At 31.9% G+C, this 18,312-nt stretch overlaps 1 protein-coding gene across 1 annotated transcript in view; it reads left to right on the top strand.

Moving 5' to 3' along the window:
- The window catches only part of LOC119568611 (small glutamine-rich tetratricopeptide repeat-containing protein alpha-like), an 18,942-nt gene extending 2,176 nt beyond the window's left edge, over positions 1 to 16,766 (top strand). Inside the window, 8 exon segments of the mRNA XM_037917150.1 lie at positions 8,537 to 8,756; positions 8,921 to 9,011; positions 9,014 to 9,071; positions 9,464 to 9,613; positions 11,200 to 11,363; positions 13,791 to 13,914; positions 14,535 to 14,699; positions 15,080 to 16,766. Of these exon segments, the coding sequence (XP_037773078.1) occupies positions 8,537 to 8,756; positions 8,921 to 9,011; positions 9,014 to 9,071; positions 9,464 to 9,613; positions 11,200 to 11,363; positions 13,791 to 13,914; positions 14,535 to 14,699; positions 15,080 to 15,218 (1,111 nt within the window). The 3' untranslated portion in view covers positions 15,219 to 16,766.
- Positions 16,767 to 18,312: the final 1,546 nt, after the last annotated feature.

Here is an 18,312-nt window from a genome sequence, read left to right as displayed (position 1 = left end):
GAAAACAATAGACAGTGCCATATAAAGGATAAGATGGAATAACACCAGGAAATTCTGATTAAAACTGATTTTAAATCATTAGTCTTTTTCTCAAAGATGAAAAGCTATTTTATTTAATAATACTAATTTTGGTCTCTGCAAACATTGTCTTGATAACAGGGAAACAATACAAAAGCATTAATCTGCAACCCTATGATAATAAGCCCAGAAAAAACATCTCATCACTGAATTAAATTTTATTACAATCATTATTTTATCAATTGAGGTAAACTATGAAAGACTGAATGTCTCCAACCTCCAATGATTTTTCCACATGCAAAATGTTTTTATAAACTGTGTAAGTAAATTTTCTTTAAAAAATAGATAAATCATCATTACAAAGAAATCTTCAATTTTGGCATTCCTTTTTTTGCAAACAAATATAACTGAAAATTCATATTATTTTAAAACTTCCCGAATACTGGGTAAAATCAATATTTTTATTGTCTTCTAGTAATGTAGCATAATACTTTAACCATTTAATCAAGACACTGGGAAAAAAAACCCCAGTTAAACCCCCACCTCCTGCTTTAGTAAGATTATTTTTAACTTGGGTCAACAATTCCTTTTAAATATACTGTTCATAATGGCATAATGCAGTAAAGTAGGATGAAATGACACTGATTTCAACAGTCTGATTGTCAGTGTTTCATTACTTGCACTGACAAGTGGACTATCCACGATGCAGCCAAATAATACCACAGTATCAAACAATTGTCACAATTTCGAACACTTTTAAGGTTATAGGAAATTGTATAACCACACATTTCTAAATGTACATTCAAATTCCCCCTGAAAAGTAATGAATATCAATAACAATAATGATAAAAATGCATATCTCCATTTTAAAAGGGTCTGAATCCCTCCCATGGAATTTGTTTTAAACCAGCATGTGAGGTCCCTCTACTAGTTACTAAAGCAGTTTCATTGTGAATATGTTCTTCCTTTGTAATTTCTAAATAGCAACAACAAAACAAAGAAACACACCAATAGGAAAAAGTGAGAAAAAACTAGACAAAACAAAACAACAAAAAAGGGTTTCCCTGTACCAAAAATAGACAGAAAAGGAAAAAAATTTAAATTTGAGGAGGATTTTGGTTATTGCCTCCAGGCTGATCATCTCCTCCTCCTCCTGCATTGCGATTCATTTGTCGACGGATCTGCTCAACTAACTCTGGGGTTTTTACTCTGCATCTGTTCTGCCAACTGCCTCCCCCTGGCAACAAATATGGACATGGAGTAAAAGACTTTGTTTTAACTTGCTTTTACAGAGATAGCTATGATTCAAGCATATCTATTGTTTGTAAAGCACAAAATTGATTCACTAACCCTTCATATATAGACTGAAATGGTGCATTTGTCTTTTGTCCTCTATATACATAATTAAAAGAAAAAACTGATTTTGACACAATACTTAAAATACTTTATTAGAAAATGTATGTTCAAGAAGCACATACAAATTTCCCCTAAATATAAGAGACAATGGACTAGAAAGTAAAATGTAACTTGTTCCCAGTATTTGGTTTTCTGGAAACAGAGGGTTAATGAGCACCAATTCAATGGATAGCATATAATAGGCATGTATACATACGCATTAAAGAGGGCTTCCATGCCTCCAGCTCCAGGACCAGGTGGAGCAGCTCCTGGCGCACCTCCTGGCATGCCCCTCCCATACTGGTCCCATACTGGTCCATACCTGGTCCCATACCTGGCCCCATGCCACCTCCCATACCACCCATAAAACTGCTCATCCTGAAAGTAATAAAAAAAAATGAAAATAATAATAATGCAGAGAAGCAAAGCATGCTATACCTATTCATAGACCATGCTCAGGAGGGCCAAAAATTCCTAGTGTGCTGTTGAGGTGATGTGGTTTTCAGTCTTCTAGACTGGCATCAAGGAGGGATGGAAAAGGTATGTGCCTTTATCTCTGAAGCGTTATTCACTTTCTTAATTATTTCTTTGATGTTTTAACAATTTAAAGTCAACTTAGAGAGACTATCACTGTAGTATCATCACATGCAGTTTGCCTTCTGGCCAAGAATGAAGACCTCTGAAGATTGTTGTGATCTTTAAAATATTAGTGACAAAATGAAGCATTTATACAAGACACCTGTTCAATATGTTGACTCTGGCAACAAGATTTATCAGGAGTACAAGGAACTCTGCCAGATACTTGTTTCTGACCCCAGTTGGACTGCCAGAAAAAACATTATAAGCCTTGTGCCAACCACATAGGATTTTGCCTCTGACATCTTAACTTTTAACACACAGTACATAAAGAAACATTATATATATAAGCATAAATAAAATCAGTCACACATATATAACTAAATAGTGATACTTCAATCAAACACTTACATGTTCTGCATATTTGGGTCTGACATCAGTTGTGTCGCCATGTTCATGAGGGCTGGATTGTTGAGCAAGTTACTCAAGTCAGGCCCACCTGGACCACCAAGCCTGCTAAACTGCCTAGACCACCTGTAATAACCCATTCAACCTTAGAGTATATGTATGAATATTAACTATAAAAATGACAGTAAAATATTTCATTTTTTCTTCATGAGTACATTTGTATCCTTAAAGACCCTCCATGGAACAAATACAATAAAACTCATCATACATATGCTCAAAATTATATAAAAAATACATCTACTTTAAGGGAGAATTTAACATTAAAAAAAAATTGTTTTCAAATGTGGCTTAAAATGTTCACAATATGCCAAGAATCATACAACAAATATTTCATCATATCCAAAAAAAAGTTTACATACAATCCAAAGGGACAAAGTCATATGCACAGGAAAGGGGCATGGCAGTTGTGTAAGTATCTATGTAAGTAGAATAAAACTTTTTCTCTCTGAATATATGAATGATATCAAGTTCAGGATGACATATTGTACATAAATAATTGTCCCACAACAACCAATGAACCAGAGAGCAGAGGGGTCTACCATGTATATCAGTCATTGCTACTTTTGTTATGTGTTACAATGCCATAATATTTTTTTGTGTTGTATTATACTCATCAAGGTGATAATGATGATGATGATGATTAGAGAGAGAGAGAGAGCACTAAAAGAAATATGTTGAATAATGGCAAAGAAATAAGATATTTGCTTCCAAACATACTATTTTGAGATATGAGACATTTTTCTGTCTTTTTGCCATAACCTTATTATTATAATTTTTGTTCCAATGCATTCTGGTGTGATAAGAAAAAAAATGCACGTGGTGAGCATGTGACCTAAATGAGACCACCTCTTACTCTCCTCCTCTTCCTTTGCCTTATTTCAAGTAAGTTTGTCTGTTATACTCTTTCCCCTCCCTATGTCCTTCTATTGCAATAATCATCACAGAAATCATAAGAGCAATGGTCAAGGTGAACAGAGTAGCTACATCTTTATAACATAGCAAATTTTAGCTATAAAGACCCCTATATGAGATGCCAAATATTTCCAGAATATAGAAAATTTTCTCTCTCATTGGCTTTTTATGTCTATATCTGTCACAGATGCATGCATGTTATGTGTGCATTCATGTGTATTTGTGTAGGGAGGATTTTCCCTTCATATCTCAATCATTTTGTAAAGAAACTTCACATGTAGCTTGTCTATTTCAGCAAGTCTTCTATATAATAATAATACAACAACAATAATAATAACAATAATAATGATACTGTTATTATATATATAATATATATATATATAAAATATATATTATATATATATATATAATATATATATATATATATATATATTTTATATATATATTTTATATGTGTATATATATATATATATGTATATATATATATATATATATATATATATAATATATATATATATGTGTGTATATATATATATATATATATATATATATATATATATATATGTAGCTTTTTAGCCTTTTCCAAAAGTATGTTTCACTTTCCAACTGGATGCCCCCTTAAAGTGCTTCTAACCACAACTTTAACATGTGGAAACAATGGTTCATTATTATTAAAAATTATTTGCCACAAATTTCTCAAACTTTCCCACCTTAAGATCATTAAGACAAAATGGAAATACATTTTCCACAGTAAAGTATCAACCATCCACATGCTCCAAGAACCACTCCTTAAATATCCTAACTGACAAAGGCAAAAAAAAAACTATGACAAACATTTATTCTGAGTTGATTATTAAAAAAGATGTGATCTTGCATCATTTAACACATACACCTATAAGCTATGCTTCCCCTACTTGATACATAACAACAAGTTGACTCAGTTGAGTGAAAAGAGCTATCATCAGTTACCATAACTTCTCTTTTCCATGTCTATGTAAATCCATTTCTTTATACAGACTTTTCCTACATACTGAAATATAAGAAAGGTGCTAATCTATATCACTAAATCCTACGCATTCATCAAAAGAATAGGAGTGTAAGAGTATATTTGACTTCATTGTCTACTCCATATTTTCTTGCTCAGTGACCTCCAGACCCATGTACAATAAATTGTTATTTTACTGAAAGCAGCAGTGCTCTCTAGGCAACTAAGTAACAATAAGAAGCAAAGGAATTTATCATATATCTATAATAAAATAGCAATAAGTGTGTAAAAACAATAATATAACTGTAAACAAAAAGTAAGCAAATCTGTATTTCTATGTCTGCTTGTACACAGATGTAGAGCATTTAAGTTTAACCATTCACTTACAAAAAAATATTTCTACTACATCACAATAAGCAAAAGAAAGAAAGAAAAAAAGAAAAGAAAAAAAGGGAAAAATCCATGAAAAAAAGAAAAAAGAAAAAAGGGGGTGGGGAAAAAAAAAGAAAAAGAAATCCATACCAAGTCCTGCAAATGGGTTTGGTGGAGCTTGTGGTTCTGCACGAAGCTTCTCTTCAGCAATAGACAGATTTCCTCTGTAACTTTCATTATCTGGTTCAAGCTCTAAGGCCTTTTGGTAGCACTCCTTTGCTTTCCGGTGATCATTTAGACTTGAGAATGCCAAGCTGTCACAAAAAGATTTGTCTTACTTCAACCTTGTACTTACTATTCAATACATACTAGATAAATGTAATAAACTATCTACAGCTACATACAATGCATTGGTTATTGTTATATGCTCCAATAAAATTTCTATGCCTTTAAGCTCTACTTTGCTATCTCCCTGTGCATTTTAATCTCCACAGGATGTTATATATATATATATATATATATATATATATATATTATCTATATTATATATATATATATTATATATATATATATATATATATATATATATCATAATATTGTTGTGAGAACCAAAAAACACACCTACTTGCACTCTTAATTACACACAAAAATTACTTATTAAGAAAGAAACACAAAAAAATAACAAAAGAAAACTGAATGCTGCATAAGAAAATTGACCCATAATTGCCAAATAAGGCAAAGCATAACTGGCAACATATATCCTGATGGTCTGTATAACAAGATTTGTACACAAGTTAACCCCTATGATCCAGATCACATGACCATCACATCATGGAAAAATTTGGCTTGAAGGGCGGGTGACATGAACATGCCATCATGGGAAAATCTGGCTGCGGCCCAGGGTGAAGTGAACTTGCCACCATGAACATCTTGTCTCATGGTGACAGGAAAGACTCACCACGAGTGCACTAACCTCTTGGAAGGCTTTTTGGCTTTTAAAAAGTGACTTTTGCATTATTCCCATCTATAAACAAAATTGGAATATTATTTCTGTGAGCTAATACTAAAAGAAGGCCAGCTCCTGGGAGGACACCATTACCATATGTGTCAGTGGCGCAGGTTGTAATACAGGAAATTGAATATTGCACAAATAATAAAACTTTTCTGAGTTATAGACTACCCTGATAAATGATATGAGTCAGTGCAAGGAAAACAATTTATTACCATCTGGATAAAGTAAATCAAATGACAAATACGGACACTGGTAAATGGGGGGGAATCACTTATGAATAAAAAGAGAAAATAACATTGCAAAGGGTAGGCATAGAATCTTAGTCACTGCACACGAGTGTTTGCGTGCACCCATCAAAATAGCCGTTCAGTATGCATAATGCCTGTATTTTGGGCCATGTGATTGCTGTGAAGCACCCAGATCCAATGCATTAATATCTGGAGTTTTTGAACAGATATTTATATTCACTGTATGCTGCCAACTAGTGCTTTACTGCCACTACTCTTGATCTGATTTTCTACCTATATCTATATGAATGTATTATTATTTTCCAATACAGCAAATTGACTTCTGTTGCATATTATGGCTAATTGAAGGCCCTCCCTATGCAAGAGGATTCTGGCTGATATTTCCATTAAATTATTTTTTTTTATCTGTAGCACTTATAATATCTTGGAAAAATCTACATTTTAACTGTCACTACCTTAAAGAAGATATTGGTAACTTTCCTCTTCTGATCAAATTCATCTACCTTTCTTTCTTTGCATCAAATCCTTTTGACATGAAAAATAATCCAGTTAAGATGGAATATAAAAAAAAATATATAAATAAATAAAGTAAATAAAACTAAATAAATATACAAATAAAAACAGCAATGACCCTTACCCCATTCTTCCATATGCTTTACTGTACTGTGGCTCAATCTCAAGTGCTCGCTTGCAGTCGTCAATGGCTTCCCTGTGATTATTCAACTTGCTGTGTGCTGCTGCTCTGTTGCAATAATATACTGCATTTCTACAGTCCTTGCTTATTGCTCTATGGATTGTGGGAAAAATGAAGAGTGAGACTGAAATACTCTAAGTAAAACAATAACATCAATAATAGCAATAGTATTATCAGTAAAAGAACTATAACAAACAATACTAATCACAATCAATAATAAATCTGTATCATTTCTAATATAATCACAATAATGAAAAATAAAAATCATGATAATGATAATCATGAAAGTTGGTGCCATATCATATGTTACAAATTGAAATAAAGACACATATCCATACCTAGTTAAGGACAACCTTATGTCAGCTTTACAAGTATGAAAACAACCAAGTAAACAAATTATTTCACAACTATCCATTGTAAAACTCAACATATCAACCTCACACATCATATCCTCAACTATGATTCTAAAGCTCCTGTGAACTTACTTTGTGTAACAATCAAGAGCTTCAGTGTACTTTTCATCCCGCATAAGTTGGTTGCCTTCATTTTTGAGTTGTTCAGCCTCAGCCTTTTCTTCCCCTGTGGCTTCCCTCGGTGCTGACTCTGTCTGGGGTGTTCTGCTGCTCGTAAATGTCTCCTGAAAAGAGTTAGCAGAATTGAGACGTCTGGAACCATGGACAAATGATTTCGATGGCCAATCCAGGAAAAAGTAAAATGGAATATGATACACAATATAATATAATTGGGTAGTATTTATCATTTTATATTTGAAATCAACACCTAACGTCAGGTTTCACTTACCGTTTCTCCTCTTACAGACTCGGAAAAAATTTGATAGAGACTTTTAGGCACAGCTAATTCATTCTGTGCTAAAGATACCCCATAAGCTGTTTCAAGGCACTGAACGGCAACCTCTACACTCTCTATCCCCTCTTCTGACAGCCCCCCACCATTGGCACCACTTTCCAGCTGTGACTGGAGAAACTGCACCATGGAGTATACCAATCTTTTCACTATTTCTCTGTGAATATAAAAACACTTGTTAAAAAAAAAAAGACTGATGTTCTAATATCTATACCACTTCCTTTAATTTGTTAACATAGCAAAATCTAATACTTGGTAAATCTAACTAAGGCCAAGCCATTATCAAAGGCTATCCTGCTTGTCAACCCTGACATTTTTGGTAATCTGCAGTTATATATACATAATATATATATATATATATATATATATATATATATATATAATATAATATATATAATATGTATATGTATATGTATATGTATATGTATATGTATATGTATATGTATATTATGTATACGTATTGTACACGTATAGTATAACGTATATATATATATATATATATATAGTATTAGTATATATATATATATTATAATAAAATTATATATATATTATAAATATTAAATATATATATAAATATATATATATAATATAAAATATAATATTTTATATAATATAAATAATATATAATTATATATATATATATAATAATATTTTATATATAAAATAATATACATACATATTTTTACAAAATAGTATAATATACATATAATAACATTAATACATATACATTTTACATATTTCATATATATAATATATATATATATATATAAATATATATATATATATACTATATATATATATAAAATTATGTATATATAACTGCAGATTACCAAAAATGTCAGGGTTGACAAGCAGGATAGCCTTTGATAATGGCTTGGCCTTAGTTAGATTTACCAAGTATTAGATTTTGCTATGTTAACAAATTAAAGGAAGTGGTATAGATATTAGAACATCAGTCTTTTTTTTTTTAACAAGTGTTTTTATATTCACAGAGAAATAGTGAAAAGATTGGTATACTCCATGGTGCAGTTTCTCCAGTCACAGCTGGAAAGTGGTGCCAATGGTGGGGGGCTGTCAGAAGAGGGGATAGAGAGTGTAGAGGTTGCCGTTCAGTGCCTTGAAACAGCTTATGGGGTATCTTTAGCACAGAATGAATTAGCTGTGCCTAAAAGTCTCTATCAAATTTTTTCCGAGTCTGTAAGAGGAGAAACGGTAAGTGAAACCTGACGTTAGGTGTTGATTTCAAATATAAAATGATAAATACTACCCAATTATATTATATTGTGTATCATATTCCATTTTACTTTTTCCTGGATTGGCCATCGAAATCATTTGTACATGGTTCCAGACGTCTCAATTCTGCTAACTCTTTTCAGGAGACATTTACGAGCAGCAGAACACCCCAGACAGAGTCAGCACCGAGGGAAGCCACAGGGGAAGAAAAGGCTGAGGCTGAACAACTCAAAAATGAGGAAACCAACTTATGCGGGATGAAAAGTACACTGAAGCTCTTGATTGTTACACAAAGTAAGTTCACAGGAGCTTTAGAATCATAGTTGAGGATATGATGTGTGAGGTTGATATGTTGAGTTTTACAATGGATAGTTGTGAAATAATTTGTTTACTTGGTTGTTTTCATACTTGTAAAGCTGACATAAGGTTGTCCTTAACTAGGTATGGATATGTGTCTTTATTTCAATTTGTAACATATGATATGGCACCAACTTTCATGATTATCATTATCATGATTTTTATTTTTCATTATTGTGATTATATTAGAAATGATACAGATTTATTATTGATTGTGATTAGTATTGTTTGTTATAGTTCTTTTACTGATAATACTATTGCTATTATTGATGTTATTGTTTTACTTAGAGTATTTCAGTCTCACTCTTCATTTTTCCCACAATCCATAGAGCAATAAGCAAGGACTGTAGAAATGCAGTATATTATTGCAACAGAGCAGCAGCACACAGCAAGTTGAATAATCACAGGGAAGCCATTGACGACTGCAAGCGAGCACTTGAGATTGAGCCACAGTACAGTAAAGCATATGGAAGAATGGGGTAAGGGTCATTGCTGTTTTTTTTTGTATTTATTTTGTTTTATTTACTTTATTTATATATTTTTTTTATATTCCCCTCTTAACTGGATTTTTTTTCAGTCAAAAGGATTTGATGCAAAGAAAAAAAAGGTAGATGAATTGATCAGAAAAGGAAAGTTACCAATATCTTCTTTAAGGTAGTGACAGTTAAATGTAGATTTTTCCAAGATATTATAAGTGTACAGATAAAAAATTTAAATTTTTAAAGGAAATATCACCAGAATCCTCTTGCATAGGGGGGCCTTCAATTTGCCATAATATGCAAAAAGAAGTCAATTTTTCTGTATTGGAAAATAATAATACATTCATATAGATATAGGTAGAAAATCAGATCAAGAGTAGTGGCAGGTAAAGCACTAGTTGGGAGCATACAGTGAATATAAATATCTGTTCAAAAACTCCAGATATTAATGCATTGGATCGGGTGCTTCCCCAGCAATCACATGGCCCAAAATACAGGCATTATGCATACTGAACGGCTATTTTGATGGGTGCACGCAAACACTCGTGTGCAGTGACTAAGATTCTATGCCTACCCTTTGCAATGTTATTTTCTCTTTTTATTCATAAGTGATTCCCCCCCATTTACCAGTGTCCGTATTTGTCATTTGATTTACTTTATCCAGATGGTAATAAATTGTTTTCCTTGCACTGACTCATATCATTTATCAGGGTAGTCTATAACTCAGAAAAAGTTTTATTATTTGTGCAATATTCAATTTCCTGTATTACAACCTGCGCCACTGAACATATGGTAATGGTGTCCTCCCAGGAGCTGGCCTTCTTTTAGTATTAGCTCACAGAAATAATATTCCAATTTTGTTTATAGATGGGAATAATGCAAAAGTCACTTTTTAAAAGCCAAAAAGCCTTCCAAGAGGTTAGTGCACTCGTGGTGAGTCTTTCCTGTCACCATGAGACAAGATGTTCATGGTGGCAAGTTCACTTCACCCTGGGCCGCAGCCAGATTTTCCCATGATGGCATGTTCATGTCACCTGCCCTTCAAGCCAAATTTTTCCATGATGTGATGGTCATGTGATCTGGATCATAGGGTTAACTTGTGTACAAATCTGGGTTTTACAGACCATCAGGGTATATGTTGCCAGTTTTGCTTTGCCTTAATTTGGCAATTATGGGTCAATTTTCTTATGCAGCATTCAGTTTTCTTTTGTTATTTTTTTGTGTTTCTTTCTTAATAAGTAATTTTTGTGTGTAATTAAGAGTGCAAGTAGGTGTGTTTTTTGGTTCTCACAACAATATTATGATATTATATATATATATATATATATATATATATATATATATATATATATATTATATTATATATAATTTTATATATATATATATATATATAACATCCTGTGGAGATTAAAATGCACCCGGGAGATAGCAAAGTAGAGCTTAAAGGAAAAGAAATTTTTTTGGAGCATATAACAATAACCCAAAGCATTGTATGTAGCTGTTAGATAGTTATTACATTTATCTAGTATGTATTGAATAGTAAGTACAAGGGTTTAAGTAGCATTCTCAAGAATCTTTTGTGACAGCTTGGCATTCTCAAGTCTAAATGATCACCGGAAAGCAAAGGAGTGCTACCAAAAGGCCTTAGAGCTTGAACCAGATAATGAAAGTTACAGAGGAAATCTGTCTATTGCTGAAGAGAAGCTTCGTGCAGAACCACAAGCTCCACCAAACCCATTTGCAGGACTTGGTATGGATTTCTTTTTCTTTTTTTTTCCCCACCCCCTTTTTTCTTTTTTCTTTTTTTCATGGATTTTTCCCCTTTTTTTCTTTTCTTTTTTTCTTTCTTTCTTTTGCTTATTGTGATGTAGTAGAAATATTTTTTTGTAAGTGAATGGTTAAACTTAAATGCTCTACATCTGTGTACAAGCAGACATAGAACATACAGATTTGCTTACTTTTTGTTTACAGTTATATTATTGTTTTTACACACTTATTGCTATTTTATTATAGATATATGATAAATTCCTTTGCTTCTTATTGTTACTTAGTTGCCTAGAGAGCACTGCTGCTTTCAGTAAAATAACAATTTATTGTACATGGGTCTGGAGGTCACTGAGCAAGAAAATATGGAGTAGACAATGAAGTCAAATATACTCTTACACTCCTATTCTTTTGATGAATGCGTAGGATTTAGTGATATAGATTAGCACCTTTCTTATATTTCAGTATGTAGGAAAAGTCTGTATAAAGAAATGGATTTACATAGACATGGAAAAGAGAAGTTATGGTAACTGATGATAGCTCTTTTCACTCAACTGAGTCAACTTGTTGTTATGTATCAAGTAGGGGAAGCATAGCTTATAGGTGTATGTGTTAAATGATGCAAGATCACATCTTTTTTAATAATCAACTCAGAATAAATGTTTGTCATAGTTATTTTTTGCCTTTGTCAGTTAGGATATTTAAGGAGTGGTTCTTGGAGCATGTGGATGGTTGATACTTTACTGTGGAAAATGTATTTCCATTTTGTCTTAATGATCTTAAGGTGGGAAAGTTTGAGAAATTTGTGGCAAATAATTTTTAATAATAATGAACCATTGTTTCCACATGTTAAAGTTGTGGTTAGAAGCACTTTAAGGGGGCATCCAGTTGGAAAGTGAAACATACTTTTGGAAAAGGCTAAAAAGCTACATATATATATATATTAATATATATATATATATATATTATGATATATATATATATAATATATATAATATAATTATATTAAGATTACACACATATATATATATATATATATATATATATATAATATATATATTATATATATAATATATATAATATATATATACTATATATATATTATATATATAATATATATATATATAATATATAAATATGTGTATATATATATATATATGTGTATATATATATATATATATATATATATATATATATATATAATAACAGTATCATTATTATTGTTATTATTATTGTTGTTGTATTATTATTATATAGAAGACTTGCTTGAAATAGACAAGCTACATGTGAAGTTTTCTTTACAAAATGATTGAGATATGAAGGGAAAATCCTCCCCTACACAAATACACATGAATGCACACATAACATGCATGCATCTGTGACAGATATAGACATAAAAAGCCAATGAGAGAGAAAATTTTCTATATTCTGGAAATATTTGGCATCTCATATAGGGGTCTTTATAGCTAAAATTTGCTATGTTATAAAGATGTAGCTACTCTGTTCACCTTGACCATTGCTCTTATGATTTCTGTGATGATTATTGCAATAGAAGGACATAGGGAGGGGAAAGAGTATAACAGACAAACTTACTTGAAATAAGGCAAAGGAAGAGGAGGAGAGTAAGAGGTGGTCTCATTTAGGTCACATGCTCACCACGTGCATTTGTTTTCTTATCACACCAGAATGCATTGGAACAAAAATTATAATAATAAGGTTATGGCAAAAAGACAGAAAAATGTCTCATATCTCAAAATAGTATGTTTGGAAGCAAATATCTTATTTCTTTGCCATTATTCAACATATTTCTTTTAGTGCTCTCTCTCTCTCTCTATCATCATCATCATCATCATTGATGAGTATAATACACACACAAAAAAATATTATGGCATTGTAACACATAACAAAAGTAGCAATGACTGATATACATGGTAGACCTCTCTGCTCTCTGGTTCATTGGTTGTTGTGGGACAATTATTTATGTACAATATGTCATCCTGAACTTGATTATCATTCATATATTCAGAGAGAAAAAGTTTTATTCTACTTACATAGATACTTACACAACTGCCATGCCCCTTTCCTGTGCATATGACTTTGTCCCTTTGGATTGTATGTAAACTTTTTTTTGGATATGATGAAATATTTGTTGGTAATGATTCCTTGGCAATATGTGAACATTTTAAGCCCACATTTGAAAACAAATTTTTTTTTAATGTTAAATTCTCCCTTAAAGTAGATGTATTTTTTATATAATTTTGAGCATATGTATGATGAGTTTTATTGTATTTTGTTCCATTGGAGGGTCTTCAAGGATACAAATGTACTCATAGAAGAAAAAATGAAATATTTTACTGTCATTTTTATAGTTAATATTCATACATATACTCTAAGGTTGAATGGGTTATTACAGGTGGTCTAGGCAGTTTAGCAGGCTTGGGTGGTCCAGGTGGGCCTGACTTGAGTAACTTGCTCAACAATCCAGCCCTCATGAACATGGCGACACAACTGATGTCAGACCCAAATATGCAGAACATGTAAGTGTTTGATTGAAGTATCACTATTTATTTATATATGTGTGACTGGATTTTTATTTATGCTTATATATATATATGTTTCTTTATGTACTGTGTGTTAAAAGTTAAGATGTCAGAGGCAAAATCCTATGTGGTTGGCACAAAGGCTTATAATGTTTTTCTGGCAGTCCAACTGGGGTCAGAAAACAAGTATCTGGCAGAGTTCCTTGTACTCCTGATAAATCTTGTTGCCAGAGTCAACATATTGAACAGGTGTCTTGTATAAATGCTTCATTTTGTCACTAATATTTTAAAGATCACAACAATCTTCAGAGGTCTTCATTCTTGGCCAGAAGGCAAACTGCATGTGATGATACTACAGTGATAGTCTCTCTAAGTTGACTTTAAATTGTTAAAAACATCAAAGAAAATAATTAAGAAAGTGAATAACGCTTCAGAGATAAAAGGGCACATACCTTTTCCATCCCTCCTTGATGCCAGTCTAGAAGACTGAAAACCACATCACCTCAACAGCACACTAGGAAATTTTTGGCCCTCCTGAGCAGGGTCTATGAATAGGTATAGCATGCTTTGCTTCTCTGCATTATTATTATTTTCATTTTCTTTTTTATTACTTTCAGGATGAGCAGTTTTATGGGTGGTATGGGAGGTGGCATGGGGCCAGGTATGGGACCAGGTATGGGACCAGGTATGGGACCAGGTATGGGAGGGGGCATGCCAGGAGGTGCGCCAGGAGCTGCTCCACCTGGTCCTGGAGCTGGAGGCATGGAAGCCCTTCTTAATGCGTATGTATACATGCCTATTATATGCTATCCATTGAATTGGTGCTCATTAACCCTCTGTTTCCAGAAAACCAAATACTGGGAACAAGTTACATTTTACTTTCTAGTCCATTGTCTCTTATATTTAGGGGAAATTTTGTATGTGCTTCTTGAACATACATTTTCTAATAAAGTATTTTAAGTAATTGTGTCAAAATCAGTTTTTTCTTTTAATTATGTATATAGAGGACAAAAGACAAATGCACCATTTCAAGTCTATATATGAAGGGTTAGTGAATCAATTTTGTGCTTTACAAACAATAGATATGCTTGAATCATAGCTATCTCTGTAAAAGCAAGTTGAAACAAAAGTCTTTTAACTCCATGTCCATATTTGTTGCCAGGGGGAGGCAGTTGGCAGAACAGATGCAGAGTCAAAACCCAGAGTTAGTTGAGCAGATCCGTCGACAAATGAATCGCAATGCAGGAGGAGGAGGAGATGATCAGCCTGGAGGCAATAACCAAAATCCTCCTCAAAGTTAATTTTTCTTTCTTCCTTTCTGTCTATTTTTGGTACATGGAACCTTTTTGTTGTTTTGTTTTTGTCTAGTTTTTTCTCACTTTTTTCCTATTGGTGTGTTTCTTTGTTTTGTTGTTGCTATTCAGAAATTACAAAGGAAGAACATATTCACAATGAAACATGCTTTAGTAAACTAGTAGAGGGACCTCACATGCTGGTTTAAAAACAAATTTCCATGGCAGGGATTCAGATCTTTAAGATGGAGATATGCATTTTTATCATTATTGTTATTGATATTCATTACTTTTCAGGGTGAATAGAATGTACATTTAGAAATGTTGTGGGTTATACAATTTCCTATAAACCTTAAAAGTGTTCGAAATTGTGACAATTGTTTGATACTGTGGTATTATTTGGCTGCATCTGTGATAGTCCACTTGTCAGTGCAAGTATATGAAACACTGACAATCAGACTGTTGCAGTCAGTGTCATTTTCATCCTACTTTACTGCATTATGCCATTATGAACATGTATATTTAAAAGGAATTGTTGACTAAGTTAAAAATAATCTTACTAAAGCAGGAGGTGGGGGGTTTACTGGGATTTTTTTTCCCAGTGTCTTTGATTAAATGGTTAAAGTATTATGCTACATTACTAGGAAGACAATAATAATATTGATTTTTACCCAGTATTCGGAAGTTTAATATAATATGAATTTTCAGTTATATTTTGTTTGCAAAATAAGGAAATGCCACATTGAAGATTTCTTTGTAATGATGATTATATCTATTTTTACATAGATATTTACTTACACAGTTTATAAAAACATTTTGCATGTGGAAAACTCATTGGAGGTTTGGATGACATTCAGTCTTTCATAGTTTACCTCAATTGATAAAATAATGATTGTAATAAATTATAATTCAGTGATGTAGATGTTTTTTCTGGTCTTATTATCATAGGTTGCAGATTAATGCTTTTGTATTGTTCCATGTTATCAAGACAATGTTTGCAGAGACCAAAATTATGTATTATTAAATAAAATAGCTTTTCATCTTTGAGAAAAAGACTAATGATTTAAAATCAGTGTAATCAGAATTTCCTGGTGTTTATTCCATTCTTATCCTTTATATGGCACTGTCTATTTGTATTTCTTAAACCAGAATATGATTACGTAGCATTTAACTTTTTTCAGACTACATTAGGTGAAACATGTAAATTTATGTTTCATGTAAATTTGAGATGTTCAAGCTGCCTTAGGCTTTGTAAACTTAGAAATTTTAGGGTGCTCATATTTGCCTGTTACACCATTGTATGTTAGTACTTGTGTCATCTTTTAAATCTCCTCATTTTTTATTGTTTTTATTTCACCTTTTTCAGATTTATATATATGGTATTTTGAAAACTTTATTAATTATTGAACTTGATTAATGGTTGCAGAGTGAAGTCTGCTGGTAAGTGGAAAAGTTGAAGATTACATTTATCTTATTAGAAAAGGCTTAATGGCATAGATGGAACTATTTCTTACTAAAGGAAAATGTTTGTTGATCTGAAATAAAATGCAGTAGAAATGTTTTGTCTTACTGTACCCCATTAGTATTTAAAAGAGGTAGACATTTGAAAGAAGCAAAATAACACATTGATTTGGTGACATTTTATTTGGACCACTACTTGTATTATGTGGGTTTTTAATATGTATGCAGATTTGAGCAAGTTAGTGGGTACAGATTTTTTATGCAAAATTGCAGTTTTATGTATGGAAGGAAATCAAATGAGCTTGCATATATGCATGTTTGTACATATTTATTGATTTTTGTACATACATAGAAGTATCAGTGTGTTGACACTGGATATGCCTTTTTTCAGATCCAACTTATTGCCAGTGTTTGACAGTATATACACTATATTGGAACCTATGGTAAGTTTATGTAAATAACCATTAAAATACTTCAGACAATTGCAAAAAGAGTAATTGTCAGACTAGAACCATGTAAACCACAGCTAATATAATGGCTATAAAGAACACAAAGGCCAACAAGCATCCACTGTGTTTCTTCTGGCATGATAGAGTTTAGACATTTTATTGATAAATGGACCAGACTAAATTCTTTCATTCCAAATATCATAGGGGAGAGGCCATGGCATTTCTTGATGGAGTCCTGTTTTTCCACTGTATAAGATAGCAGAAAATGGGAAGCACATTTTGATGATTAGAGAATATAAATAGAAAATTCAGATGTATCAAAACTGATTGATGTAAAGAAGAGGAGACTTTACAGAAGTTGACTAACTTTGTAAGACAAGGCTAGATTTTCTTCTTTGCCAAAATGATATATCAGAAAAATAATTACAAACAGTAGGATGATATTTTGATGATCTTGCGCATCAGTTTCAATCATATATTTTATAGTTATAATCTTTTTAAAAGTGAAATGCATAAATATAGAAAATGGAGGATTGCAAAATGAAGACAAGATTTTAAATAATTTCCAAAAATTTGATTTTTTTCTTCTATTGCATAAACCAATTGTTTCATAATAATTGATCTTCAAATTGGTGCCATCGCAAGTCCCAGGCAAAAAAACAAGCCAGGTACATAATCATCTGCTGCAACAGGATTTTCAAGAATACTATACTACATGTTAAAAGATTCATGACAAGTAGATTCTTCTGATAAAAAGTTTAGTGTTTCTCCAAATTCCATCAATTCAACATAAATGACTCACTTTATTAAGATTTTAATAAATAAGCATTGTAGCCTGTGGAACACTGGTTATTCAGATATAAAAATTTATTTTACAGAAAAAAACAAATGAGTAATGTCAACAAACAACAGACAACATAAAACTCTGATGCCTTTGGTAAAAGTGAGTTACAAAGGAAAACTAGCTTCTGTAAACATCTATTTAGATATGCAAAAAGGGAAATGTATGGCATTATATGATTTAGGAATGCAAAACAATCTTCATTTGATTTCATGATAATAAATTTTCAAATCATTCATACTTTACTTTTTTTAAAAATCACCATGACCTTTGCCCTTACATCTGTAAAGAAGTATGGTACATCATGTTCCAAGCAATTTAAAATAAGTGACCCATGAAGTTCCCACAATAT

The sequence above is a fragment of the Penaeus monodon genome, chromosome 4 (genome assembly GCF_015228065.2).
Source record: "Penaeus monodon isolate SGIC_2016 chromosome 4, NSTDA_Pmon_1, whole genome shotgun sequence".
Taxonomy (NCBI): domain Eukaryota; kingdom Metazoa; phylum Arthropoda; class Malacostraca; order Decapoda; family Penaeidae; genus Penaeus; species Penaeus monodon.
This window is presented reverse-complemented; position numbering and strand designations above follow the sequence as displayed.